Source organism: Squalius cephalus (assembly GCF_949319135.1).
Source record: "Squalius cephalus genome assembly, chromosome: 7".
Taxonomy (NCBI): Eukaryota; Metazoa; Chordata; class Actinopteri; order Cypriniformes; family Leuciscidae; genus Squalius; species Squalius cephalus.
In genome coordinates this window covers 5,594,518-5,621,400 of record NC_137128.1, presented here as the reverse complement: position 1 = coordinate 5,621,400, position 26,883 = coordinate 5,594,518, and the positions used below count along the sequence as shown (strand labels likewise).

At 44.3% G+C, this 26,883-nt stretch overlaps 1 protein-coding gene across 4 annotated transcripts; it reads left to right on the top strand.

Annotated features, from left to right (window-relative positions):
• Positions 1–24,484, top strand: ccdc13 (coiled-coil domain containing 13). 4 transcript variants are annotated; one of them, XR_013821775.1, is made up of 16 exons: positions 1–142; positions 1,269–1,467; positions 4,863–5,011; positions 6,205–6,347; positions 6,429–6,509; positions 6,590–6,703; positions 11,752–11,856; positions 12,917–13,072; positions 13,156–13,332; positions 14,182–14,388; positions 15,319–15,401; positions 16,677–16,814; positions 22,365–22,493; positions 22,584–22,637; positions 22,778–22,916; positions 23,644–23,717. XR_013821775.1 is itself a non-coding variant. In XM_079876544.1 (15 exons), the coding sequence occupies exons 2-14, from the start codon at positions 1,271–1,273 to the stop codon at positions 22,605–22,607; spliced, it is 1,707 nt and encodes a 568-aa protein (XP_079732670.1). In that variant the 5' UTR covers positions 1–142; positions 1,269–1,270; the 3' UTR covers positions 22,608–22,637; positions 23,644–24,484. The 4 variants fall into 4 exon arrangements, 2 of the variants coding, with proteins under 2 accessions (XP_079732670.1, XP_079732669.1); XR_013821776.1 differs by having other exon boundaries at positions 22,580–22,637; XM_079876544.1 differs by lacking the exon at positions 22,778–22,916 and having other exon boundaries at positions 22,580–22,637; positions 23,644–24,484.
• Positions 24,485–26,883: the final 2,399 nt, after the last annotated feature.

The window sequence follows — 26,883 nt, the reverse complement described above, 5'->3', positions numbered from 1 at the left end:
TCGCGTAAACAAACGGATGGGAAGCGCCTCGCGAATCCTTCAGTATCTCTGTTACTCTGTTTTTATAAATTGACTTAAAAACCAAATAAATTCCAAACCCAAATCTTAACTAGGCTGACGGAAATCTTTCTAAATTCGTCCGGTAAGTCTTAAACTGACTGCGTGTTGAATCATCTCAGGACTGCAGCTAGTTAAGAGTTTGTATGATAAAGATTAAACGTTCATTTGTCTCAAATAATTGATGCGGTTCTAACTTAACGTTACCGGCTAATATTATACATATGCAAGGAAGCTGATAGTGGTATTAGTGCTAAAAAAATAATAGGCTAAATATTGTTTTACTTGCATTTTATTTGCAGTTAGCACAATACAACTCACAGTGCTTTACAGTGTAATTGTTTTCAGATTAGAAAACATTAACACAAGTAAACATAAAACTAAAACTGGGGATACTTCATTTAATCAATCAATCAACAATACTATTGATCAGCATTACCAAACGTGGACGTTTTACACTAGAAACAAACACTGATGTACTATTTTATTTAATACTGTGAAGCTGCTTTGATACAATCTGCATTGTGAAAAGCGCTAACGTTATATAAATAAAGTTGACTTGACTTGACTTAAAACCGAAATAACACATCAATAAAATAGGTAACGTTAACACTTTACAATAAGGTTCGTTAGTTAACATTAGTTAATGTATTTACTAACATGAACTAACAATGAGCAATAACGTTACATTTGTAACAGTATTTATTCATCTTTGTTAATGTTAGTTAATAAAAATCCAGCTGTTCATTGTTTGTTCATGTTAGTTCACAGTGTATTAACTAATGTTAACAAATACAACCTTTGATTTTAATAATGTATTAGTAAATGTTGAAATTAATATTAACTAAGATGAATAAATGCTGTAGAAGTATTGTTCATTATTAGTTCATGTTAACTAATGAACTCTATTGTAAAGTGTTACCAGAACAGCTATAAACTAGTTCAGAGCGGCGCACAAAGCTTGCTGTGTGACCTGCGTATGTAAATAGGCACAGAGTGATGTTAAACATTATATTAAAAAATTAATAACACATCAATAAAAATATACAACTAACGCACATAGATGAGTAAGAGCCACAGAGTCACGTTGACAGACAGAAGTGAATCCCGCAGATGTGTGTCTGAAGCAGCTGTGTCCTCTGTAACTGCATTAGTTCTCACACACACATGTGTGATGTGTGTGTGTGTGTGTGTCTCTGATCTTCTCTCAGTGATGGACGCTGACGGTGAGGAGATAAAGCAGCAGCTCAGGCTTCAGTTTCAGGCTCTTCAGGAGCAGCAGGAGCACAGGAGACAGCAGATGAAGAAGAGCAGATCCAGGGCTTCTCCTCCTCTTCTTCACAGCGGCCTGGACAACATGAACCTCACCACACAGCAGCAGGAGGAAGAGGAGGAGCGCTTCAAGGCCAGGTGACTGAAATACATCCTAGTCCATCATGACAGAAATGAGACGTGATGTAATTATTCACTGGTAATTGAGCAGACGTATTCAACATTAGACGTACGGTAGGTTGACAGCTTGTTTAAGGGCCATGAATCAACCCTACTTAGGGAACCTACATCCGTTTGTTTGTTTTCATTCCAGATCTTTTCAAAGCAAGATCTCACTTTAGTTAACATACTTTTTCAGATATTACCTTTTGGTAACACTTTAGTTTAGGGTCCAATTCTCACTATTAACTAGTTGCTCATTAGCATGCAGATTACTAGGATATTGGCTGTTTATTAGTACTTATAAAGCACATATTAATGCCTTATTCTGCATGATCATATTGTACATCTCTTAATCACCCAATACCTAAACTACCTTTCTAACTATTACTAAGCAGTGATTAGGAGTTTATTGAGGAAAAAGTTGTAGTTAATACACTACCAGTCAAAAGTTTTGGATCGGTAAGATTTTTATGTTTTTTTTAAAATAAGTCTCTTCTGCTCACCAAGGCTGCATTTATTTCATATATATATATAAAACAGTGATATTGTGAAATATTATTCCAGTGTAAATCAGCTGTTGTCTATGTGAATATACACTCACCTAAAGGATTATTAGGAACACCTGTTCAATTTCTCATTAATGCAATTATCTAATCAACCAATCACATGGCAGTTGCTTCAATGCATTTAGGGGTGTGGTCCTGGTCAAGACAATCTCCTGAACTCCAAACTGAATGTCAGAATGGGAAAGAAAGGTGATTTAAGCAATTTTGAGCGTGGCATGGTTGTTGGTGCCAGACGGGCCGGTCTGAGTATTTCACAATCTGCTCAGTTACTGGGATTTTCACACACAACCATTTCTAGGGTTTACAAAGAATGGTGTGAAAAGGGAAAAACATCCAGTATGCGGCAGTCCTGTGGGCGAAAATGCCTTGTTGATGCTAGAGGTCAGAGGAGAATGGGCCGACTGATTCAAGCTGATAGAAGAGCAACTTTGACTGAAATAACCACTCGTTACAACCGAGGTATGCAGCAAAGCATTTGTGAAGCCACAACACGCACAACCTTGAGGCAGATGGGCTACAACAGCAGAAGACCCCACCGGGTACCACTCATCTCCACTACAAATAGGAGAAAGAGGCTACAATTTGCACGAGCTTACCAAAATTGGACAGTTGAAGACTGGAAAAATGTTGCCTGGTCTGATGAGTCTCGATTTCTGTTGAGACATTCAGATGGTAGAGTCAGAATTTGGCGTAAACAGAATGAGAACATGGATCCATCATGCCTTGTTACCACTGTGCAGGCTGGTGGTGGTGGTGTAATGGTGTGGGGGATGTTTTCTTGGCACACTTTAGGCTCCTTAGTGCCAATTGGGCATCGTTTAAATGCCACGGCCTACCTGAGCATTGTTTCTGACCATGTCCATCCCTTTATGACCACCATGTACCCATCCTCTGATGGCTACTTCCAGCAGGATAATGCACCATGTCACAAAGCTCGTATCATTTCAAATTGGTTTCTTGAACATGACAATGAGTTCACTGTACTAAAATGGCCCCCACAGTCACCAGATCTCAACCCAATAGAGCATCTTTGGGATGTGGTGGAACGGGAGCTTCGTGCCCTGGATGTGCATCCCACAAATCTCCATCAACTGCAAGATGCTATCCTATCAATATGGGCCAACATTTCTAAAGAATGCTTTCAGCACCTTGTTGAATCAATGCCACGTAGAATTAAGGCAGTTCTGAAGGCGAAAGGGGGTCAAACACAGTATTAGTATGGTGTTCCTAATAATCCTTCAGGTGAGTGTATAGTAAAGTGTAATTTATTCCTGTGATCAAAGCTGAATTTACAGCATCATTACTCCAGTCTTCAGTGTCACATGATCCTTCAGAAATCACTCTAATATGAGGATTTGATGCTCAAGAAACATTTATTATTATTATCAGTGTTGAAAACAGTTATTTACATTTTTATTTCAGGATTTTTTGATGAATGAAAGTTCAAAAGAACAGCATTTATCTGAAATAGAAGCTTTTGTAACATTAAACACAAAAAGTTCAAAAGTTTGGGGTCAGTAATCATTTTTATAAAAGTTTTTGAATGAATGAATGAATGAAACCTTTATTGCCCCGAGGGGAATTTGTTTTGCACTCAAGGGAGCCACGTTGAACATTAACACAGATAACATAGAGGATACAGTAAAACAAAGCAAACAACAACAACACAGCAATGGTGGTGACATGCAATCATCAATCCAGTCACTGAGATGAATCAATAAATAATCAATAGTACACATTTAACAATGTCTATGTGCCTGTGTCTGATCTGTTCAGTAACTGAATGCTCCTCGGCACAAATGATGTAATGGCACGTTTGGTTTTTGATAGGGGAAATCTACGTCCAGAGGGGAGGTGGACTCTGAGCAAAGTGGATTCACGGGAGATGGATGCCGGCGTAGGACGTACCTGTAGCGTAGGAAGCGTCTTGAAGTAGAACGAATGCGACAGTGCAGCCAGAGAGCAGAGCAAAACAAAACTCCACTCAGGATTTCCGCGATTTAAAAAACGTGTATTTAAGAGAAAATGTCGGAGGATTTTGATATTAGAGAAGAGGATATTTCGTTCTACGTCACGACGCTTCCTACGCTACGTCCTACGTCATACGCTGGCATCCATCTCCCGTGAACGCGCGCCGATCGTTGCCGGAAGCCAGTTATTTTCATTTATAAAGATTTAAATATGTATATTTTTACGACAAAACCGCACGGATTACCCTCAGAAGGCCTTCGTTTATCCCCCTGGAGCCGGATGGATTACTTTTGTGAAGGATGCAGGCACATTTTTGGGACTTGAAGGAGGTGGACCCCATAACTTGACATTATAACCACTGAAAGATCTAAGACATTTACTAAAATAACTGAAAATGTGTTCGTCTGAAAAATGATTGACATATGCATCTCGAACGGCTTGAGGGTGAGTAAATCATGGGTTAAATATCATTTTTGGCCGATCTATCCCTTTAAGAAATCATCTGATACCATTAAATGTCAAGTGTCTGTATAATATGTGTTATTTTATTAATTTGTAGGTTTTTTGGAGAGCCTGGTTAATCATGCCAATAATAGACTATTAACTAAATCTCTGTTCTTATTAAAAGACGTGTCATTAAAATGTCTAGATGTGTATAAAACTTTTAAAAACCAGATAGACACTGGTTCACAGAGATCATCATCACTAGCAGTGAACCATTGAACTTTCAAAACAAATCCAGTCTTGGTCATTTCACGATTCCACCACACGCTCAACACATTTACCATGTGTTCATGCCTTGTGTTATTAAAGAGTGACTGTACTGTGATTCAGAGTGATCCAGGATGAAAACCAGCAGTTGCATGATCGCCTGAGGGAGCTGAGAGATGAGAACGGCCGACTCCATAAACTGCTGAGTGAGAAAGACTTCGAGCTCAAACACCTGAAGAAGAAGAGAGAGGAGGACAGGCTGGCTCTATCAGGTACAGTACATCTACACAGTTCCTAGAGCCCAACAAGATATCAACACACTTACAGCACACTGAGAAGTAGATGAATGTCATTGTGTTGGATGTTAGAAGAAATGGGCAAATGGTCTCTTCTGCTCACAGAGGCTGCATTTATCAAAAATACAGTAAAACAGTGAAATATTATTACAGTGTAAAACAGCTGTTTTCTATGTGAATATATAGTATCTTGAGCATCATTACTCCAGTCTTCAGTGTCACATGATCCTTCAGAAATCATTCTAATATGATGATTTGATGATCATAAAACATTTATAATTATTATCAGTGATGAAAACAGTTTCATATTTCTGTGGAAACGGTGATACATTTTATTTTTCAGGATTCTTTGATGAATAGAAAGTTCAAAAGAACAGCATTTATTTGAAATATTAATCTTTAGTAACATTATAAATGTCTTTACTGTCACTTTTGATCAGTTTAATGCATCCTTGACAGTTATTTCAGTTTTTTATTTTAGTTTTATCAATATTCGACTTTTAGTTTTCATGTTAATTTTATTTTAATTTTTTGTCCATTTTTTGTAATTTCTTTATGTGCTTTTGACATTTTATTAGTTTTTATAATATTGTTATTTAATTTATTTTTATTTCAGTTTTATTTTTATTTTATTTGTATTTATTTCAGTTTATTGCCGAGGCAACATTTCTAATTTTCTTTTAGTTTGTTTTTCAACTAATATTTAAATTTTATTCTATTTCAGCTTTATTTTAATTAACAGAAATGTTTAAATAGTTTTAGTTAATGATAATAAACCTATGGAAGCTTTTTTCTGTCACAGAATAAAACATTTTAAAAGGGAATTGCGACTTTTTATCGCAAAACTTTGAGTTATTAAGTCAGAATTGTGAGATATAAATTCGCAGTTGTGAGAAATGAACTTGCAATTCTCAGACCTTTTTTACTTTTTACTCTGTGGCGGAAACAAGCTCCCATATAAACCTGATCCTTGATGAATAAAAGTATTCATTTCCTTACTGACCCACAATTTTTTAACAGTAGTAAGTGTATATACAACTAAATGTATTTTGTGAAATGTTTCTTGTCATGTCTTTGTGCATGAAGTTCCCAAACAGTGTTGTGGGCCACTGAATATCTGTCTGGTAAATAATGACTGTGGCCATCCTTTTTTTTTTTTTTTACTAAAGGTACTGCTGGTTTGGCAGGAGATGCAGCGGCAACCAAAATTGTGGAAGTGTCAAAAAAGAATCGAGAATTATCAGCTGAAATAGAGCGAGAGAAGACCAAAACTAAACAAGCAAACAATCGGCTCAAAGAACTGGAGAAAGAGGTAAAGAAGAAACAGAACTGTTAGCTTGAAAGTTGTTCTGCTCAGTTCATCATCATCTGTCTTATGCTCTCATCATCGTAGCTTCAGGCCACACTGTTACTAAATCCTGCAAAGACGACCAACAACACACAGACTTCAAGGGCTGTGAACGACTATCTTGAGGTATGGTGTCATAACATCATTCATTATCATCTGGTACATGATTAGACACTGGTAACTCTTTCTAAATGACTTTATTCCAGAACAGCCCGGTAGTGAAATCACTCCGGGAGAAACTCTCTGCAGCACAACTCAAAATGGCTGAATACCGCAACCAGATCCAGACCTTCAAGCAAGAGCTGAGAATGGCTCACAAGGTTTGTGCTGAAGCAGTCCTGCCAGTGTGTGTGTGAGTGAGTTAGAGAGAGCAACAACACTCAGTCAAGTCAAGTCACCATTTATATAGTGCTTTTAACAATATAGACAGTTTCAGCTTTACAGTGGTAATAGGAGATTAAAGTAACAGAGATTGTTCTGCCTTTACAGCAGCTTTAGAAGTTATTGTCCTGCTGAAGTTAGTTTTGATTGATTCACTTCCATTGCGAAGATCATTATCAGTGTGAGTGTGTGTTGTCAGGTGTTGAGCTGTGAGGTGGGTGACCAGTGCAAGTGTGTGTTGTCAGGTGTTGAGCTGTGAGGTGGGTAACCAGTGTGAGTGTGTGTTGTCAGGTGTTGAGCTGTGAGGTGGGTGACCAGTGCGAGTGTGTGTGTTGTCAGGTGTTGAGCTGTGAGGTGGGTAACCAGTGTGAGTGTGTGTTGTCAGGTGTTGAGCTGTGAGGTGGGTAACCAGTGCGAGTGTGTGTGTTGTCAGGTGTTGAGCTGTGAGGTGGGTAACCAGTGTGAGTGTGTGTTGTCAGGTGTTGAGCTGTGAGGTTGGTAACCAGTGTGAGTGTGTGTTGTCAGGTGTTGAGCTGTGAGGTGGGTAACCAGTGTGAGTGTGTGTTGTCAGGTGTTGAGCTGTGAGGTGGGTAACCAGTGTGAGTGTGTGTTGTCAGGTGTTGAGCTGTGAGGTGGGTGACCAGTGCGAGTCTGTGTTGTCAGGTGTTGAGCTGTGAGGTGGGTAACCAGTGCGAGTGTGTGTTGTCAGGTGTTGAGCTGTGAGTTGGGTGACCAGTGCGAGTGTGTGTTGTCAGGTGTTGAGCTGTGAGGTGGGTAACCAGTGTGAGTGTGTGTTGTCAGGTGTTGAGCTGTGAGGTGGGTAACCAGTGTGAGTGTGTGTTGTCAGGTGTTGAGCTGTGAGGTGGGTGACCAGTGTGAGTGTGTGTTGTCAGGTGTTGAGCTGTGAGGTGGGTAACCAGTGTGAGTGTGTGTTGTCAGGTGTTGAGCTGTGAGGTGGGTAACCAGTGCGAGTGTGTGTTGTCAGGTGTTGAGCTGTGAGGTGGGTAACCAGTGTGAGTGTGTGTTGTCAGGTGTTGAGCTGTGAGGTGGGTAACCAGTGTGAGTGTGTGTTGTCAGGTGTTGAGCTGTGAGGTGGGTAACCAGTGCGAGTGTGTGTTGTCAGGTGTTGAGCTGTGAGGTGGGTGACCAGTGCGAGTGTGTGTTGTCAGGTGTTGAGCTGTGAGGTGGGTGACCAGTGTGAGGGTGTGTTGTCAGGTGTTGAGCTGTGAGGTGGGTGACCAGTGCGAGTGTGTGTTGTCAGGTGTTGAGCTGTGAGGTGGGTGACCAGTGCGAGTGTGTGTTGTCAGGTGTTGAGCTGTGAGGTGGGTAACCAGTGCGAGTGTGTGTTGTCAGGTGTTGAGCTGTGAGGTGGGTAACCAGTGCGAGTGTGTGTTGTCAGGTGTTGAGCTGTGAGGTGGGTAACCAGTGCGAGTGTGTGTTGTCAGGTGTTGAGCTGTGAGGTGGGTGACCAGTGTGAGTGTGTGTTGTCAGGTGTTGAGCTGTGAGGTGGGTGACCAGTGCGAGTGTGTGTTGTCAGGTGTTGAGCTGTGGGGTGGGTAATCAGTGCGAGTGTGTGTTGTCAGGTGTTGAGCTGTGAGGTGGGTAACCAGTGCGAGTGTGTGTTGTCAGGTGTTGAGCTGTGAGGTGGGTAACCAGTGCGAGTGTGTGTTGTCAGGTGTTGAGCTGTGAGGTGGGTAACCAGTGTGAGGGTGTGTTGTCAGGTGTTGAGCTGTGAGGTGGGTAATCAGTGCGAGTGTGTGTTGTCAGGTGTTGAGCTGTGAGGTGGGTAACCAGTGTGAGGGTGTGTTGTCAGGTGTTGAGCTGTGAGGTGGGTAACCAGTGCGAGTGTGTGTTGTCAGGTGTTGAGCTGTGAGGTGGGTAACCAGTGCGAGTGTGTGTTGTCAGGTGTTGAGCTGTGAGGTGGGTAACCAGTGTGAGGGTGTGTTGTCAGGTGTTGAGCTGTGAGGTGGGTGACCAGTGTGAGTGTGTGTTGTCAGGTGTTGAGCTGTGAGGTGGGTAACCAGTGTGAGGGTGTGTTGTCAGGTGTTGAGCTGTGAGGTGGGTAACCAGTGTGAGTGTGTGTTGTCAGGTGTTGAGCTGTGAGGTGGGTGACCAGTGTGAGGGTGTGTTGTCAGGTGTTGAGCTGTGAGGTGGGTGACCAGTGTGAGTGTGTGTTGTCAGGTGTTGAGCTGTGGGGTGGGTGACCAGTGTGAGGGTGTGTTGTCAGGTGTTGAGCTGTGAGGTGGGTAACCAGTGTGAGGGTGTGTTGTCAGGTGTTGAGCTGTGAGGTGGGTGACCAGTGCGAGTGTGTGTTGTCAGGTGTTGAGCTGTGAGGTGGGTAACCAGTGTGAGGGTGTGTTGTCAGGTGTTGAGCTGTGAGGTGGGTGACCAGTGCGAGTGTGTGTTGTCAGGTGTTGAGCTGTGAGGTGGGTGACCAGTGTGAGTGTGTGTTGTCAGGTGTTGAGCTGTGAGGTGGGTAACCAGTGTGAGTGTGTGTTGTCAGGTGTTGAGCTGTGAGGTGGGTAACCAGTGCGAGTGTGTGTTGTCAGGTGTTGAGCTGTGAGGTGGGTGACCAGTGTGAGTGTGTGTTGTCAGGTGTTGAGCTGTGAGGTGGGTAACCAGTGTGAGTGTGTGTTGTCAGGTGTTGAGCTGTGAGGTGGGTAACCAGTGCGAGTGTGTGTTGTCAGGTGTTGAGCTGTGAGGTGGGTAACCAGTGTGAGTGTGTGTTGTCAGGTGTTGAGCTGTGAGGTGGGTAACCAGTGTGAGTGTGTGTTGTCAGGTGTTGAGCTGTGAGGTGGGTAACCAGTGTGAGTGTGTGTTGTCAGGTGTTGAGCTGTGAGGTGGGTAACCAGTGCGAGTGTGTGTTGTCAGGTGTTGAGCTGTGAGGTGGGTAACCAGTGTGAGTGTGTGTTGTCAGGTGTTGAGCTGTGAGGTGGGTAACCAGTGCGAGTGTGTGTTGTCAGGTGTTGAGCTGTGAGGTGGGTGACCAGTGTGAGTGTGTGTTGTCAGGTGTTGAGCTGTGAGGTGGGTAACCAGTGTGAGTGTGTGTTGTCAGGTGTTGAGCTGTGAGGTGGGTAACCAGTGTGAGTGTGTGTTGTCAGGTGTTGAGCTGTGAGGTGGGTGACCAGTGTGAGTGTGTGTTGTCAGGTGTTGAGCTGTGAGGTGGGTAACCAGTGTGAGTGTGTGTTGTCAGGTGTTGAGCTGTGAGGTGGGTAACCAGTGCGAGTGTGTGTTGTCAGGTGTTGAGCTGTGAGGTGGGTAACCAGTGTGAGTGTGTGTTGTCAGGTGTTGAGCTGTGAGGTGGGTAACCAGTGTGAGTGTGTGTTGTCAGGTGTTGAGCTGTGAGGTGGGTAACCAGTGCGAGTGTGTGTTGTCAGGTGTTGAGCTGTGAGGTGGGTGACCAGTGCGAGTGTGTGTTGTCAGGTGTTGAGCTGTGAGGTGGGTGACCAGTGTGAGGGTGTGTTGTCAGGTGTTGAGCTGTGAGGTGGGTGACCAGTGCGAGTGTGTGTTGTCAGGTGTTGAGCTGTGAGGTGGGTGACCAGTGCGAGTGTGTGTTGTCAGGTGTTGAGCTGTGAGGTGGGTAACCAGTGCGAGTGTGTGTTGTCAGGTGTTGAGCTGTGAGGTGGGTAACCAGTGCGAGTGTGTGTTGTCAGGTGTTGAGCTGTGAGGTGGGTAACCAGTGCGAGTGTGTGTTGTCAGGTGTTGAGCTGTGAGGTGGGTGACCAGTGTGAGTGTGTGTTGTCAGGTGTTGAGCTGTGAGGTGGGTGACCAGTGCGAGTGTGTGTTGTCAGGTGTTGAGCTGTGGGGTGGGTAATCAGTGCGAGTGTGTGTTGTCAGGTGTTGAGCTGTGAGGTGGGTAACCAGTGCGAGTGTGTGTTGTCAGGTGTTGAGCTGTGAGGTGGGTAACCAGTGCGAGTGTGTGTTGTCAGGTGTTGAGCTGTGAGGTGGGTAACCAGTGTGAGGGTGTGTTGTCAGGTGTTGAGCTGTGAGGTGGGTAATCAGTGCGAGTGTGTGTTGTCAGGTGTTGAGCTGTGAGGTGGGTAACCAGTGTGAGGGTGTGTTGTCAGGTGTTGAGCTGTGAGGTGGGTAACCAGTGCGAGTGTGTGTTGTCAGGTGTTGAGCTGTGAGGTGGGTAACCAGTGCGAGTGTGTGTTGTCAGGTGTTGAGCTGTGAGGTGGGTAACCAGTGTGAGGGTGTGTTGTCAGGTGTTGAGCTGTGAGGTGGGTGACCAGTGTGAGTGTGTGTTGTCAGGTGTTGAGCTGTGAGGTGGGTAACCAGTGTGAGGGTGTGTTGTCAGGTGTTGAGCTGTGAGGTGGGTAACCAGTGTGAGTGTGTGTTGTCAGGTGTTGAGCTGTGAGGTGGGTGACCAGTGTGAGGGTGTGTTGTCAGGTGTTGAGCTGTGAGGTGGGTGACCAGTGTGAGTGTGTGTTGTCAGGTGTTGAGCTGTGGGGTGGGTGACCAGTGTGAGGGTGTGTTGTCAGGTGTTGAGCTGTGAGGTGGGTAACCAGTGTGAGGGTGTGTTGTCAGGTGTTGAGCTGTGAGGTGGGTGACCAGTGCGAGTGTGTGTTGTCAGGTGTTGAGCTGTGAGGTGGGTAACCAGTGTGAGGGTGTGTTGTCAGGTGTTGAGCTGTGAGGTGGGTGACCAGTGCGAGTGTGTGTTGTCAGGTGTTGAGCTGTGAGGTGGGTAACCAGTGTGAGGGTGTGTTGTCAGGTGTTGAGCTGTGAGGTGGGTAACCAGTGTGAGGGTGTGTTGTCAGGTGTTGAGCTGTGAGGTGGGTGACCAGTGCGAGTGTGTGTTGTCAGGTGTTGAGCTGTGAGGTGGGTAACCAGTGTGAGGGTGTGTTGTCAGGTGTTGAGCTGTGAGGTGGGTAACCAGTGTGAGGGTGTGTTGTCAGGTGTTGAGCTGTGAGGTGGGTAACCAGTGCGAGTGTGTGTTGTCAGGTGTTGAGCTGTGAGGTGGGTGACCAGTGTGAGTGTGTGTTGTCAGGTGTTGAGCTGTGAGGTGGGTGAGGACGTCAGTATTCAGCAGATTCTGTGTAACCCAGGAGGATGGAGAGGCCGATCTCAGCAGATCCTCGTCCTGAACAACAGAGTGAGTCCACATGCTCTCATCCACTGGTTTCAGATGATAATTTATAACTCATGGAAGTCTTTTACCTGATTTAGTGTTCCGGGTCAAAAATGAGCCGTCTTTTAAATTGCTTGTTAATCTCTTCTTATGCTATATTATCACCAAATAATTGGATTCAACCTTTTTGTCAACTTGTTTTCTTTTTCAGTTAGCAGAGGTTTTGTGTTTCTGAGCTGGTTGATCACAGGCTTCACTGATCTGAGCTTATGCTCTTTTGAAGTGAATACGCTTGAGTTTTTTCCACTCAAAAACAGAGGAGTGTAAACTCAGATCAGCGAGGCTATGGTTAATCAGTTCCAAGAAGAAACACAAAACCTCTGCTAACTGAAAACGATAACAAGTTGACAACAAGATTGAATCCAATATTTGGCAATAACACAGCATCATGAGAGATTTATAAGCAGTGTTGTGTAGGCTGGTTATTTTTCACCGGGAACACCACAAGTGTAACGATGTAAAAAAAACCTCAAAAAGTACAAATCATATAAAAAAAATTATTTTGTTTTTATTATTACTTTTTAACTAAACACATACATATACATTTCCATATAACATAGTAAACAAATAACAAACAACAACAACAAAAACAGCTTTATTAAAATCTTTTTGGGAAAGTTGTTATACCCTGTGTGAGCAAAGTCAGTAAGTTTCAGTCCAATGCAATTACATTAACTTGCGTGTTCTGGAAAAATAATATCTAAAATGACCGGAGCACAACCTCTGACGAAGACTTGACAGAGCAGCCATCAAGTGTTAGACAGTATTCTAGGTTACTCTGTTTGGTCCAATGATTAAAACCTCTGCTTTTTTCAGATATTAGTAGTAGGAAATGACTACTATCCAATTGTTTTATATATCAACTATGTATTCCTTTAAGTTTTGTGAATTGGTATGTTTCGTCAGGCCTGGAAGAGATATAAAGCTGAGTATCATCAGATAACTGAAAACTAATTAGTGAAAAGATATCATTAGAAAACATGACAACAGCTACACACTAAAGAAAGCATTATATTCACTGAAGGTGCGAGAGCTGGAGCAACAGCTGAGCCAGTCGTGTCACAGGAGTGAGCAAGGCCTCGAGGAGGAGATGAGGAGAACAGGAGGCCTTGTGAAGACACACGACAGGAACATCAGCCACATCCGTCACATGGAGCGGGAGAAGAAGGAGGCGCTGGAGGTTCAACACACTGATATTTACAGGCCTGAGTCTGGCGTAACTCTTCACATTACACACACTCTGATCATGATGTGTGTTTTCAGAAGCTCACTGTGGATTATGAAGTTCTGCTGGAAGAGAACTCGGATGTGAAGAAGAAACTGGAGGGCTCCAGAGCCAGGAACAAAGTGTTGAGCACAGAAGTCAAAGCCCTGAAGAGCCAGATCAGCACTCTGCTGGAGAAGGGCAGACATGACGACGAGCTGGTCCACGCTTTACTGGTGATGACTGACTCTTACATTATCATATCCTACATATATATTTCCATTTGTTTGAACATTAAAACAATAAAATAAAACAAACAATGAGAGGAGTCTGTAATGATAGCTTTCCTCTTTACTGCCACATTATAAAGGTCTGAGAGGGGAAGCTGCGAGACCCCAGTAATCTTAGATGCCTGCTTAATAATTCTTGATCATTTCTTCTTATTTTCAGCTGAAAGTAAGCTATACCAAGAAACAATGTTAAATGTCATGACTGATTCCACAAGTGGCCGATACACTGTTGTCATAATGTCTAACATTAAATCCTTTCAACCGTCTCAGAAGAAATAAACGCTGACGAGCCGTCTTGCAGACACAGCTCACATGTTGTGCACAGGACAGTCGGCTGTCAATCACACTACCTAAATATGTACAGGATTCGGCCTGTTCCACTTCCTGCTCCCCTAACCTCAGTGGTTCAGAAAGAGAAAAAGAGATTTTGGATGGACGAAACAGTTCACAGCCTTTCATTGTGTATTTAACTTTGCTACTTTACCAGAGTTATTAGTTTTTTGCTGGAATACAAGATCTGCCTTATATACTATACATGTCCAACACAAAATTTCTTGCATTCACCTCCAAATTTACTGGGTAAATATGAAATAGACAAAGAGGGACATTTTCTTCAATCAATTTACCAGTCATAAGAACAATCTCCTTCCAAAATCATTGAATCTCATTACACTCCCATATACAATGGAATTATGATTCCTTACTTAAACTACTGCTCATTTGTTTTGTAGGAACACTTCTAAAGAGATAAATGATGTGAAGCAGATGATGTAGAGTATCTCGCTCCTCCAACAGAAGCAGCAGTCGCAGTGGCAGGCCATGTTCGGGCACCTCAGCCAGAAGGGCCACCAGCGCGAGGAGGCCCAGCAGGGCCTGGAGATGCAGCTGCACAGTCAGGCCCAGCAACACGCCTCCCTCATCCAGCAGCTCAAACTCATGGTGTCGGAGAAGGAGAAAAAGGTTGAAGAGCTGGAGCAGGAGATCCAGCAGCTCGCCCTCCAGGTACAACACATCTGATCTGATCCGATCTGATCTGGGGGACCTAAGCTCTAGTGTGTATGAACGAGCCTATGATTGAATCTGGAAAAAAAGCAAAATAACTGAGAAAAATGAGAAATAGTCCTCAGATGCCATGTCTGTAATTTATATCAAAACATCTAGCATTAATTCAAAGTTATTTCTCCACCACGTGCGTGACATCATTAACCAACGTGGTTGAACGACCAATTTGTGTCAATACGGTTTAGGGAAACAGTCAAGTCACCTTCATTTATATAGTGCTTTTAACAATATAGATTGCTTCAAAGCAGCAAATATAGGAAATTAAAGTAGCAGAGATTGTTCTGGCTTCAGAGCAGCTCTAGAATAAAGTTATTGTCCAGCTAAAGTTAGTTTTGAATGATTCACTTCCGTTGCAAAGATCATTAGTTATTAACTTAGGGGCCGCTAACACGACACTGTTCTAACAGAAAACCCTTAATGCGCTCCGGCCGCTCATCCGCACAACAACAGTGTCTGGGGCTCGAGAACGCAAACCCTGAAACAGGTTTTAAGGTGCAAGCCTTGAAAAATAAACTCTGATGGCGTGCACATGCATATTACGTGTTTAGCCTATAGGTACAGTATGCGCATTTGAATATATATGTGCGCAGGCGTGTAGTCTTTCTTTACAAATTTCCCTCAACTAATTACTTGTCTGGCCTTAAAAATCTATAATACAGAATTATTTATCGCTTCCACATAGCCATGTGAACTGGAATTATTTTGACAACGTTTTATCTGTACAGAGGTAAAGGGAAGACTGTCTAGCTAGTTGATTCCTTCAATGATGCATCGTACTATTGTAGTGAAGCAGCGAGTTACGGGAAACACACCCCTGATCTGATCAGCAGCGCTTTCTTTCTCGTGTGTGTGTGTGTGTGTCTGGTGCAGAGGCAGTGGGAGAGTAAAGGCCAACCCAACATCGGGCCTTTGACATCACGACAGGAGAACAGCAGGGAGTCCAGCTCGGCCAGGTACTGACTGTCTTAGAGACAGTTTCCCAGCGGACAGCTAACCTTCTCTCAAAGTTATCAACAAACCTTCTTCCAGGAACATTAATAGAATGTTTGTTTAAAATGATCTGGTCTTTAATTAAGGTTAGCACAAAAACTTTATTTATATATCATTCATGGAAAACACATTTCTGAAACGTTTTAGTTGGAGGTTTGTCTAATGTTTTTTTAACTTCACGTTCAGAGAACAGTCCAAAGTAACATTCCAATAATGACTGAAGAATGAGACAGTGGAATGTTCCCTCAACGTTTGCATAACCAAGAGAAGAAGTTTGAAAACACTTTTAAAAAACTGGACATTTTGAACATTCTGAAATAATATTTTCATTACATAATTGGAACGTTAGCAAAAGTTAGCTGTATTATACAAACCTTTTGCCATTAAAAACTACTGTCAGGATTTACTAAAGACACACAGTGAGAAACTAGCAGTTATTTTTGCGGCTATCCTTATTTCATTTGCATTTGTAGGAGTTTCCCTTTCAGAGCCACAGAGAACAGAGAGTGTGTGAGATTATCTGATTATCATCGGCTCTATGCTAACGTTCCACTCCTGCCAGCTCTTTTATGGGATAGCGCTCTCACACTAATGTGCCTTGTTTAGTAAATCTGGCCCTTAGTCTACAACAATAAATAAACTGTGATTTTCTTTATCGTCATCAGCATGCTGACTAAACTATATAATGATTTTATAAATTAAGGGAAACCTACACACTGTAGGTGACCCGACCGGATGATTTTTTTATGGCCATGTCCGGAATAAAGAGAATGTATGGTGACCCTATAAACATACAGTTAGGGTGATATTAAATGGCTTTTGACCATAATGCCCAAAAAATTAATTAAAAAAATAAATAAATGTAGAAATAAATAAATGTGAAAATAAATAAATGTATAGGTAAACAAATGGGGAAAAATAATTGTGTTAGAAAAATACAATTATACATAAATAAGGAAATAAAAGTATAAATGCTCTATTTATTTTTTTCATTTCTTTGTATATTTATTTATTATTTTGGCAGCTTTGGAATTCATATGTGGTCTTTTGATTTGGGAGAATAAGAATCCACCCCAAACACATTTACAGTACATTTACAGTAGTACGCTTACAATGGAAGTCTATTTTTAAGTCTTTTTCTTCCCACTTTCTGTCCTGTGCTGAATTTGGCACAGTCTACAGTATCTGGTGCTGTCTAACACAGCATCATGAGTAAAAAGCATTGCGTGTGATTCCAGAGAAGCGCGGGCGGCCTGTCCGGAGTGTGTTAAGATCCCATCACTCCAGGCTCAGTGTTTGGAGTATAAGACTCTGTTTCAGGCTGCTAGTGTGGAGAGAGACCGACTGCTGGAGCTCACCAAGATACAGCACACCAGGTACACTCAGACTCTCTACAGTTACTGACAACTACAATATTAACCAACATAAATATTAAACAGTGAAAGGAAAATCCATTTTTGAGGACATTTTAAATTTGAGTAAAAAATAGGAAACCTTCATAATATCTTTGAGGATAAGCAAGAGCAGCAATTATTTGATCCAGACTTAAATGGTAAAAACACAATAAACAAATTAAAAAAATAACAATAATAATAATTGTGGCCTTGAAAAAAATATGTCTCGGTTACAGATGTAACCCTTGGTCCCTGAGGGGGGAACGGAGACATTACGTCAGTGAATGACGAAATGGGGGTTTTGCTTAGAAGCCTATCACCTTTGAGTTCTAGAAAACGAGCCAATGGCAAATTGCAAACGAACCAATTTGCATAGCACAACTCCGCCCCACTGCGTGGGTATAAAAGGAGCAGCGCGGCAATCTCGCATTGTTATGCTGAGGAGCCGAGACTAAACTCCCGGCTGTTCCAGCGGTACAGCAGTTGTGACAGGGGGACGTAACGTCTCCGTTCCCTCCTCAGGGAAACGAGAGTTACATACGTAACCGAGATGTTCCCTTTCATTCAGTCACTACGAGTTACGTCAGTGAATGACGAAATGGGGGTCCCAATTCAATCACGCCACAGCGGCTGTCTTCCAGTGCCCTGCGCAAGTCTGAGCTCCCTGTCGTGAGACTAGCACGGACGAAGGCCTAGGCTTAACACAAGAATACCAAGGTACACTGGCTGGCATATCCCAGGTGGAATATGTAACACAGCGCCTACCCGTAGGGAGGACTTAGAACACAGAAAAACTCAGAGGTATCCAGCCCGCACGGTGGAATGTTTCAACCTCGAGATGGCAAGAGGTCTTGCCGAGGGAAAACACGTGCTCGGTGGAGACTTACCGTGAAAAAACACATGGTTGGGGTTGCCCAAGTGGGGAACCATACACATGCAAGCACCTAGCCAATCACGAGGGCTGACCAACCGGGCATGCACTCTGGTGACGGCATCGACAGTGCAGGAGGAACTCAGGGTCTAAGGAGAACTCATCTGAGTGAAATAGCGCACGTACCCAGTCCGTGGAGTGTAATGGCGCAGCAAGCGATGACACCGAGCAGGTCCTACTTACTGGCTAGTGGAAGCGAGTACATGAGAGGACACTGGCTCTACCTGGAGATTGTAGAATCTCGCGAAAGTGTTGGGTGTCGCCCAGCCTGCAGCTCTACATTTGTCTGTTAGCGAGGCACCATGCGCTAAAGCCCAGGAGGAAGCCACACTCTGGGTGGAGTGTGCTTTCACTCCTAGGGTGCATGCTCAACCCTGCGTCTGGTAAGCCAAGACAATGGCGTACACTATCCAGTGAGACAACCTTTGCTTGGAGAGAGCCTTTCCCTTTAGCTTCCCACCAAAACAGACAAAGAGCTGGTCTGAGATCTTGAAACACTGCGTTCTGTCTACATAAGCACGGATGGTGCATACTGGACCGAGCAGTGCCAAGGCTGGGTCTGCCTCCTCCGAAGGCAGCGCTTGCAGGTTCACCACCTGATCCCTGAAAGGGGTGGTGGGAACCTTGGCCACATATCCAGGCCGGGGTCTCAAGATCACGTGAGAGTTAGCCGGCCCAAATTCTAAGCACGCTTCATCAACCGAAAATGCCTGCAGGTCCCCTACCCTCTTGATGGAGGCCAAAGCGACCAGGAGTGCTGTCTTCATAGACAGGAACTTAAGCTCAAATGATTGCAATGGCTCAAAGGGAGCTCTCTGCAGGGCAGATAAAACCACTGCAAGGTCCCAAGAGGGTATAAGAGGAGAGCGTGGAGGATTTAGTCTCCTCGCCCCCTAATGAACCTGACGACCAGGTCATGCTGTCCCACCATTTTTGACTCCACAAGGTCGTGGTGCACAGAGATCGCAGCAACGTAAACCTTCAGGGTGGAAGGAGACAGCCTTTGTTCCAACCCTTCTTGGAGGAAGGAGAGCACCGACCCGATCAGGTGACGAAGAGGTTCTACTTCAGAGCATAGGCGTGTCTCGTGGACAAGGCCCTGGCTGAAGTGATGGTAGCCACCACCTGAGGTGGTAGGGTACTCAAACCTGCTGCATCCCGCCCAGAACCCACACATGCAGGTTCCACAGATCGGGACGTGGGTGCCAGAGGGTCTCTGAGAAAGGAAGTCCTTCCCGAGGAGCACCAGTTTGGAGAACCAAGTCCGGGTGGGACAATGAGGCGCAACCAGAAGGACCTGCTCCTTGTCCTCCCTGATCTTGCACCGGACCTGTGCAAGAATGCTCACTGGGGGAAATGCATACTTGCGGAGGACCTGCGGCCAGCTATGGGCTAGTGCATCCGAGCCGAGGGTCCCCTCGGTCAGGGAATAAAACCAGCGGCAGTGGGAAGTGTCTGGGGAGGCAAACAGATCTACCTGTGCGTCGCCGAACTGTTCCCAAATCAGCTGAACCGTCTGGGGATGGAGTCTCCATTCCCCGGAATGTGGCCAAAATCGTGACAGCTCATCGGCTGCACGATTTAGCTTTCCCGGAATGTAAATGGCTTAAAGCGACCTCAGATGCTTCTGACTCCATAAGAGGAGATGGCGGGCGAGTTGCGACATACGGCGGGAGCACAGACCACCTTGACGGTTGACGTACACTACTGTTGCTGTGCTGTCTGAATGGACTTGTACGTGTTGGTCCTTGAGCAACGTTCGAAAACGGTACAGAGCCATCGTACTGCCAGCAACTCGAGGCAATTGACATGCCACAGGCGCTGCAGATGCCATATGCCCCAGGAGCCTCTGAAATAACTTCAGTGGAACCGCACTCTTGCCCTTGAATTGACTCAGACAATTCAGCAGTGACTGCGCGCGCTCGCTTGTAAACTGCATGTACTTGGCGACTGAGTCGATTTCCATATCGAGTAAAGAGATCCTCAGTACGGGGGAGAGTTTGCTCTTTTCCCAGTTGACCCGAAGGCCCAGACGGCTGTGTTCGCAAACCTGCTCTCGAGAGTGAGCTAGAATCAGCCGTCCCGGTGTGGGGGCACGGTCATATGCCGTGTCCTGACAGAGGAGGTCAGGGAAGGACGAGCGCTCCGCGGCGACCTCATCTGACAGGGGTCTGGCGACAGAGAGGGACGAAAGTGGCGAGGCGGAGCGTCGCACACTGCCATCCGCGGCCTCTGGGGGCTCAGAGATGGGATTGTCAGTTCTTTCTTGAACCACATTAAGGTGCTGCCGGCCGTGAGGCCAGCAACGGGGAATGGAGAACAAAAGATTCTCCTCCGACCTCCACCTGGGGAAGGAGTGGCCCTGCTACAACCTCCTGGCTGCTGGGGCCGGGCGGGAGGGGCGGGAGCCGCAGGAGGGTGCCCTCGGTGGCGAGTGGACTGAGGCATCTGAGCTAGGTGGAGGCAGCAGCTGGCCGCCAGGGCAGAATATGCTTATGCTTCTGGGTGGCCGAGAACTGTTGGGCAAAGTCCTCGACCGCGCCGCCGAAGAGGTCAGCCTGGGATATGGGGGAGTTGAGTCTCAGCCTCCCGCATATCAGCCAGGTTGAGCCATAGGTGCCTTTCCTGGACCACACATGTGGACATCACCTGACCCAGGGAGCATGCGGTCACCTTCGTCACCCGTACAGCGAGATCGGTGGCGGAACGCAGCTCTTCCATGAGCCCTGGATCAGCCCTACCCTCGTGCATGTCTCTGAGCACCCTGGCATGGTAGACCTGGAGGATGGCCATAGCATGCTTTTTTTTTTTTTAGGGTTCCTTTCTAGCCCGATGCTCGCAGCTGCCCAGGAAAGCATGGCAGTCAGCTCTGCATCAGACTCAGGTAGTGCTGGCACACCCGAAGGAGGCATCACAGCCGAGTCTTCATCTCCAGAAGACTCTAGCTCACTTTGTCATGCAGCGATAGACATGGTGTTGTCTTCTGGAGTGCCAAATGAAACGTGGGGGCGCGTCTGAAGACGGGCCCGCGACCTCATCCTGCAACCTCGCGGTTTGCAATGTGCAAGAGGGGGGTGTGGTCCGAGGAAGAATCGTCTGGGCTTTGTTCCACACCGTGACCCTCAGATCACCCTGGCCACCAGCCAAAGTATCCCCTCTCGTGGAGGGAATAGATTGGGGTGTGGCGGAGGGGACTCTACCTCTACGGAGGTCATTGAGTCTTGATCGCAACATTGCGATGGTCATGTTCCCGCAATGAGAACATGACTCATCCACAAACTAAATCACAAGCGTGATTTAAGCCCAAACACGCCAGGCAGCGATTGTGCCCATCAGAAGGCAAAACCTGTCTACCACACCCAGAAATACACGGTCGAGACATCTTTAAAAAGACGTACCACGTGCAGCACTTTTAGAGAGGAGAGAAAAGCTCGACAGAGTGTTGAAGCGCTCAGGGAGAAACAAACACACTGATGACAGATCACTGCACAGACCAGTAGCAGGTAATGTGATCTTACTGGAACATGCCGTAACACCAACAGCACTGAAGAGTCGCTTGTCTCGTAGATGAAGAACTCAGAAAGTCTTGCAGAGGAGTGAAGAAAGCTCTTGGCTACAAAGCAAAAACATAATGCGAGATTGCCGCGCTGCTCCTTTTATACCCACGCGGTGGGGCGGAGTTGCGCTATGCAAATTCCGCAGATCCATGACATTGTTTTGCCATTGGCTCATTTTCTAGAACTTGAAGGTGATAGGCTTCTAAGCGAAACCCCCATTTCGTCATTCACTGACGTAACTCGTAATGACTGAACGAAAGGGAACTGATTTGACCTCAGTCTCAAAATTAATGATTAACAATGATAACTGGATAATTCTTCAGTTATTTCAAAATATGTTGCTCAGTTTTTTATTTTATTTTTTTATTTGTATTCTGGCTCATTGGCTACTTCCAACATTATACTTTTTAAAAGAGCTTTGATAGTGATACCAAAAATAAAGTGTGATAAATAAATGGACATTGAGGAATTAACAGGTGATGACGGCATAACACTGAACTTTTATAAGACTTTTTCTAAAGAACTTTCACCCTTTCAATATTATTAGTATTTGTAGAAGCAATACAAATAGGTGAATTGCCCATAATATTGATTATAACATTGATTCCCAAACCTAATAAGGACAAGTTATTTAGTGGATATTGGAGGCCTATTAGTTTGCTCAATAATGACAGTAAGTTGTTAGTAATGATTTTTGCCATGAAGAGTAAAGCAAGTTTTAGACAGAATGAATCGATATAGGACAGTCTGGTTTTATGCAAGGCTGTCATATCAGGAACAATATTAGACTAGTTTATTGATGATGATGATGATAGGTTTATTATTATCAAGTTGTTTTGGAGATTGTTTTTTTGACAGCGGTTAAAACATTGTACAGTGGATGTAATAATTTGGCCAAACATGCTCATGGTCCTCACAAAGATTTGAAATTAATATTCAATATCGATTTGATATTATTGGGGGTATTAGGCAAGGATGCCCCATGTAACTGCAGTCATGGACGCTGCACTTTCTCCCCTTCAGTGGTGTTCATGTGTTCTTCAGGGAAGAAGAGGCCAAGCGTCAGTGTGTGGAAGCAGAGCAGAAGCTCCGAGAAGAACGACAGCGCTCAGTGTCACTGGAGCAGCAGCTGGAGAAAGCCAGACTCCTCACCACCTCAGCGGAGCAGCACAGGTCTCGAACGTGCACTGAAAACAGGTTACGGGCCAGAGAACACTTGATTAACTAGCAATCTGTTGTATTTTCTTGCTTTGCTGTAGGAAGCTCGTCTCCCAGAAGCCTCTCTGAGGGCGCTCAACTCACTGAACTCAAAGCACAGTATGTCTTTCGTTCCTGAATGTTATAATATTAACTAGTGTTCATTTTGTTAACGAAAACTATGAATGTTTGTTGAATACCTTCTTTTTTACATGACTAAAGCACGGTCGTTTACTTAATCTTTGTGATCTGGCCACCAGTGCTGAAGAAGTGCAGATGAGCTGAACACACAGACACACACGTGAGCTGGAGTTCAGTGTAGGGAGGGGGAAATGAAGCCTCATAAAGCACTGATTCAAACATGCACAGCTGCGAGAGTGTTGAGAACAGCGCCACCTGGTGGATAGCTAAAGATAAAGCAGACAAAAGTGTGTGGAAGAACCTGATGAAACAGCCACACTCCATAGATAGAGTCAGTGCTGTGTGCACAAATAACAGCCTAACGTGTGTGTGTGTGTGTGTACGAGTGTGTGTGTGTGCGCGAGTGTTTGTGTGTGTGTGTGTGTGTGTGCGCGAGTGTGTGTGTGTGTGTGTGTGTGTGTGTTTTCAGTATGTGTGTGTGTGTGTGTGTGTGTGTGTAAGTGTGTGTTAAATTTCTCCCTCTGCTAAATTCATTCACCCATTTAAGTGTGGTAAATTACATGCTAGTATGAAATAATCTAATTTAATATGATGTAATAGAAGATTAATGCACACATATATGATTTACAGAGTTGCATATGGCAAGTCTTTTGCCTGAAATAATTTGTAATCTTCATATTACTTGCATGACTCCTCAAGTAAGATCTGGGGTTTGAATTTTCCGACACACAAAGCAAATCTCGCACGTGATTGGACAGAAATTGAGGCTTCGTTTGTGGTCAATCATGTGACTCTGTTAATCCAAATACACTGGAGATTGTGCTCGATACGTAACGTCATTATTTGAACTAATATTAGACATTTCACTGTTTTAGAATTTGAGAGAAGTTTCTTGTTTTACCAGTTTTCATAATGTAGAGAGTGTGTTCAATTATAGGATAAATAGCCTACAGTGAATCACTGGTACTGTATGTTGTCCATGCAGGCTGGCGCTGCAACTAGAAGAAAAGGAGACCTCGAGAACCGCTCTGAAGAACAGCTTGAAGGAAAAGAAAGAAGACTAGCAACTCTACAAGGACACGATGACCCGAGCGAAACAGAGCTTCCAGCAGAGCCACAGAAAGCCTGAGCAGGGGACGAGATCAGAAACAGAGACTACACTCACTCACTCACTCACTCACTCACTCACTCACTAAATTACTTGTTTCATGGCACCCAAACTTCATCAAGACTATATCAATCGAACCAGCACTGTTTGGTCACGAGAGATAATATAAATGAGAGAAACGATTCATGTTTCAGAAACTGTAGGAGGAAAAGTTATGAATAGAAAATAATAATGATGAGAACCTGTAAATAGTTGTTAGATGCTATTTATACTTGCAATGGCAGATACTATTTGCACCTATTATAAAACGGTATGCAATTATAACAACATATTCTGTGTATATGATTATATATGTATATAAAAACCATAAATGGATGCTGCCTTATTGACCCGCATCTGGTACACATGGATTCCACACGGCCCGGATGTGGGCCGGATCTGGGCCGACACCATGTTGCTGTCTGGGTAAAGCCCTCGTCTAACCCCTCCTGTTAAACACTTTATCTCCACTTTTCTGATATTTTTCTAATTTGTATTAAAAATAAATGCAGTGGGGAAAGTGAGATGAACAGGCGGGTTCAGACTCGGTCAGCTGACCTAACTCTCCACGTCACTGCTTCTGTTATCAGACAGGTTTCTTCTGGATGAATCACACACTGGTGGGCGGAGCCACTGTAAACCGCCTCGGCCAACACGTGTAAATAGACACATTATCAAGGTAAACCTAATGTTTTTCCTCTTGGCACTCTAAAGTGGAAACAAACTTCCCTGCCGTGTTTCCTGACGCACTTTGCTCATTAATACTTGATTTGTGTGTGGTGGTGTGAAACCAGCTTGTGAACTGCTGAAGCGATGTGTGTGTGATGTCTCTGCTCTTGTTTACATTGAGCGTATCAGCCTTGGGCATTCCTGCTCTCACGCTCGAGTTCCTCTCGTTCCTGTGCGGCCGGAGGCGCTGCTGCTGCTGACCCACGCTTCATTTACACCTGTGGCTGGAGCAGTGTGTTCCTCCTCAGACAGCGCACCATTTCATCTGCCCAGTGACCACACCACTCAAATACCATCCGGAGCAAACTACACTCAACGACTCTAAAGAACTTGTGTTCGACGTGAGATTCAGATAATGTTCAAGGAAACAGATATCTGACACTGTTCACAGCAACATATGACATTTGCCTTGTGAAAAAGCACACTTTTAGCACACATTTATAAAGAGGACTTATTATGGTAATTATGCACTTTATAAGAATACTTTGAGGCACTTAATTGCATGTTATTTGCAGTTGAAATGAAAATGTATTATATTTAAATGCAATTAGTTGGACTTAAAGGTAGTGACAGCAATTTCAAAACGCTGCTTCATGAAGCTTCGAAACCTTTACTAATCTTTTGTTCTGAGTCAGTGGCTCGGAGTGTGTATCAAACTGCCAGATTCACGTGATTTCAGTAAACGAGGCTTAGTTACGTCATAACTGTTTCAAAACACTTCGAAATGTCAATGGTTCACCACTGGGGCGATGATCTCTGTCAACCCATGATCATGAGGAGTCACTGAGAACCAATGAACAAGTGTCTGTGGGTTTTACCTGATCTCCAATCAGTTTTATACATTTGTAGACGTTTTAATTAGACATTAGTATAATTTAAATGAATAATGGTAGTTAATAGTCTCTTATGGGCCTGTTTTGCTGAGCTATTCACAGAACAAACAAAACAAACCCTGACAATTGATAAAATAACATATAGACACTTGATAATCTTATTAGATGATTAGATAATTACATTTGAAAGATTTTTCTTTCAATAAAAAAATTGCAATATATTTGTAAAAGGTGGTTTTATGCATGTTTGGCCTGGGTTTTTGTTGCATTTACACTGTTCTGACCACTAGGGGTCACCGTGGAGACGGGTGTCGGATTGATCAGAAGACACAATATGGCACATTAGCTTCAACTGTTTCAGTGTTCCACGAAGTAGAGGTCTACACGGAGCACCCGAGGACCCGGGACCCGTGCGGGTTCGGGTCTATGTTTTAAATGGTCAGCCGGGTCCGGGTCGGGTCCCAATCCCAGGTGCAAATTCCAGGCACAAAGGAGCAACCGACAAGGCTTGCAAGTCTCCAAGGACCAAGGACCTTGTTATTTCTTGTTGATAGAAGAAATAGCAAGGAGAAATAAAGTTTTTAGTGCAAGGAACTTTCTGAAACCTCCTCAGTGGGCTCGAAGGGAGCCGGAGCCAGGCCTTCAAGTACAATGGCCCAATCCCAGGCTGGTGCTCTAGTGCGCAGTGCAGGCCTCAGAGTGCCACCAAGAAAACGAGTAATGAGAGGATCTACATTTTACATCTACAAGGATCCACAGTTTCCATAACTCCGGGCGAGGGTGTTAAATCGTGCCCCCTGCTTGGGACAATAGGTCCCAATAAGTTTGCAAAGGTGACGTGACCTCAGACCCCCCTGATGGTTGATGTAAGAGACCACCGATGTGTTGTCCGTGCAGAAAAGCACATGATGGCCCCTCAGGTCTGAGAGGAAGTGTTTGAAAGCTCGAAACACCGCCATCATTTCTAGCTGATTTATGTGCCAATAAAGTAGATGGTCCTGCCACAGACCTTTCGCCGAGCGACCACTCATGATCGCCCCAACCTGTGAGGGAAGCATCCGTAATTAGCGTTACCCGACGACAAGAAGCCCCCAGCACTGGGCCTTGGGCGATGAACCAAGGTTTCTTCCCCATGACTAAGGCACGTATGCGTCGCTGCGCGACCTTGATATGTCAAAACTTCTTTTTTTTAAGAATTAAAGGCATCACAGATTTTCATTATGATCTCATAATATTATACTGACCTCACTATAATTAGAATATTACTAATATTATCCACCCTTTTTTCACGTGAGATTGTTCGCGCCATTTGTAAATTGAAAGTGTCTGGCTTCCGGTCTGATCCGCTTCCAGTTATTTTAGCAGTTGAAAACAGCTTGTTAAGCTGCTTGATATTACAAACTGGTATTTCTTATCATAATGTATTGTAATTATGAACACACAGGTTTGTATAATAATAGTTGCGTTTAGGGCACTTTGTTATTAGCGCGATGAATCGGAAGTCTCGCACATTCAC

Coding starts and splice junctions, on each gene's coding strand:
- ccdc13 (XM_079876543.1), top strand. CDS start 1,271: ATGGACGCTGACGGTGAGGAGATAAAGCAGCAGCTCAGGCTTCAGTTT. Junction 14,389..15,318: donor TCCAGCAGCTCGCCCTCCAG/GTACAACACATC, acceptor TGTCTGGTGCAG/AGGCAGTGGGAGAGTAAAGG. Junction 15,402..16,676: donor AGGGAGTCCAGCTCGGCCAG/GTACTGACTGTC, acceptor GTGTGATTCCAG/AGAAGCGCGGGCGGCCTGTC.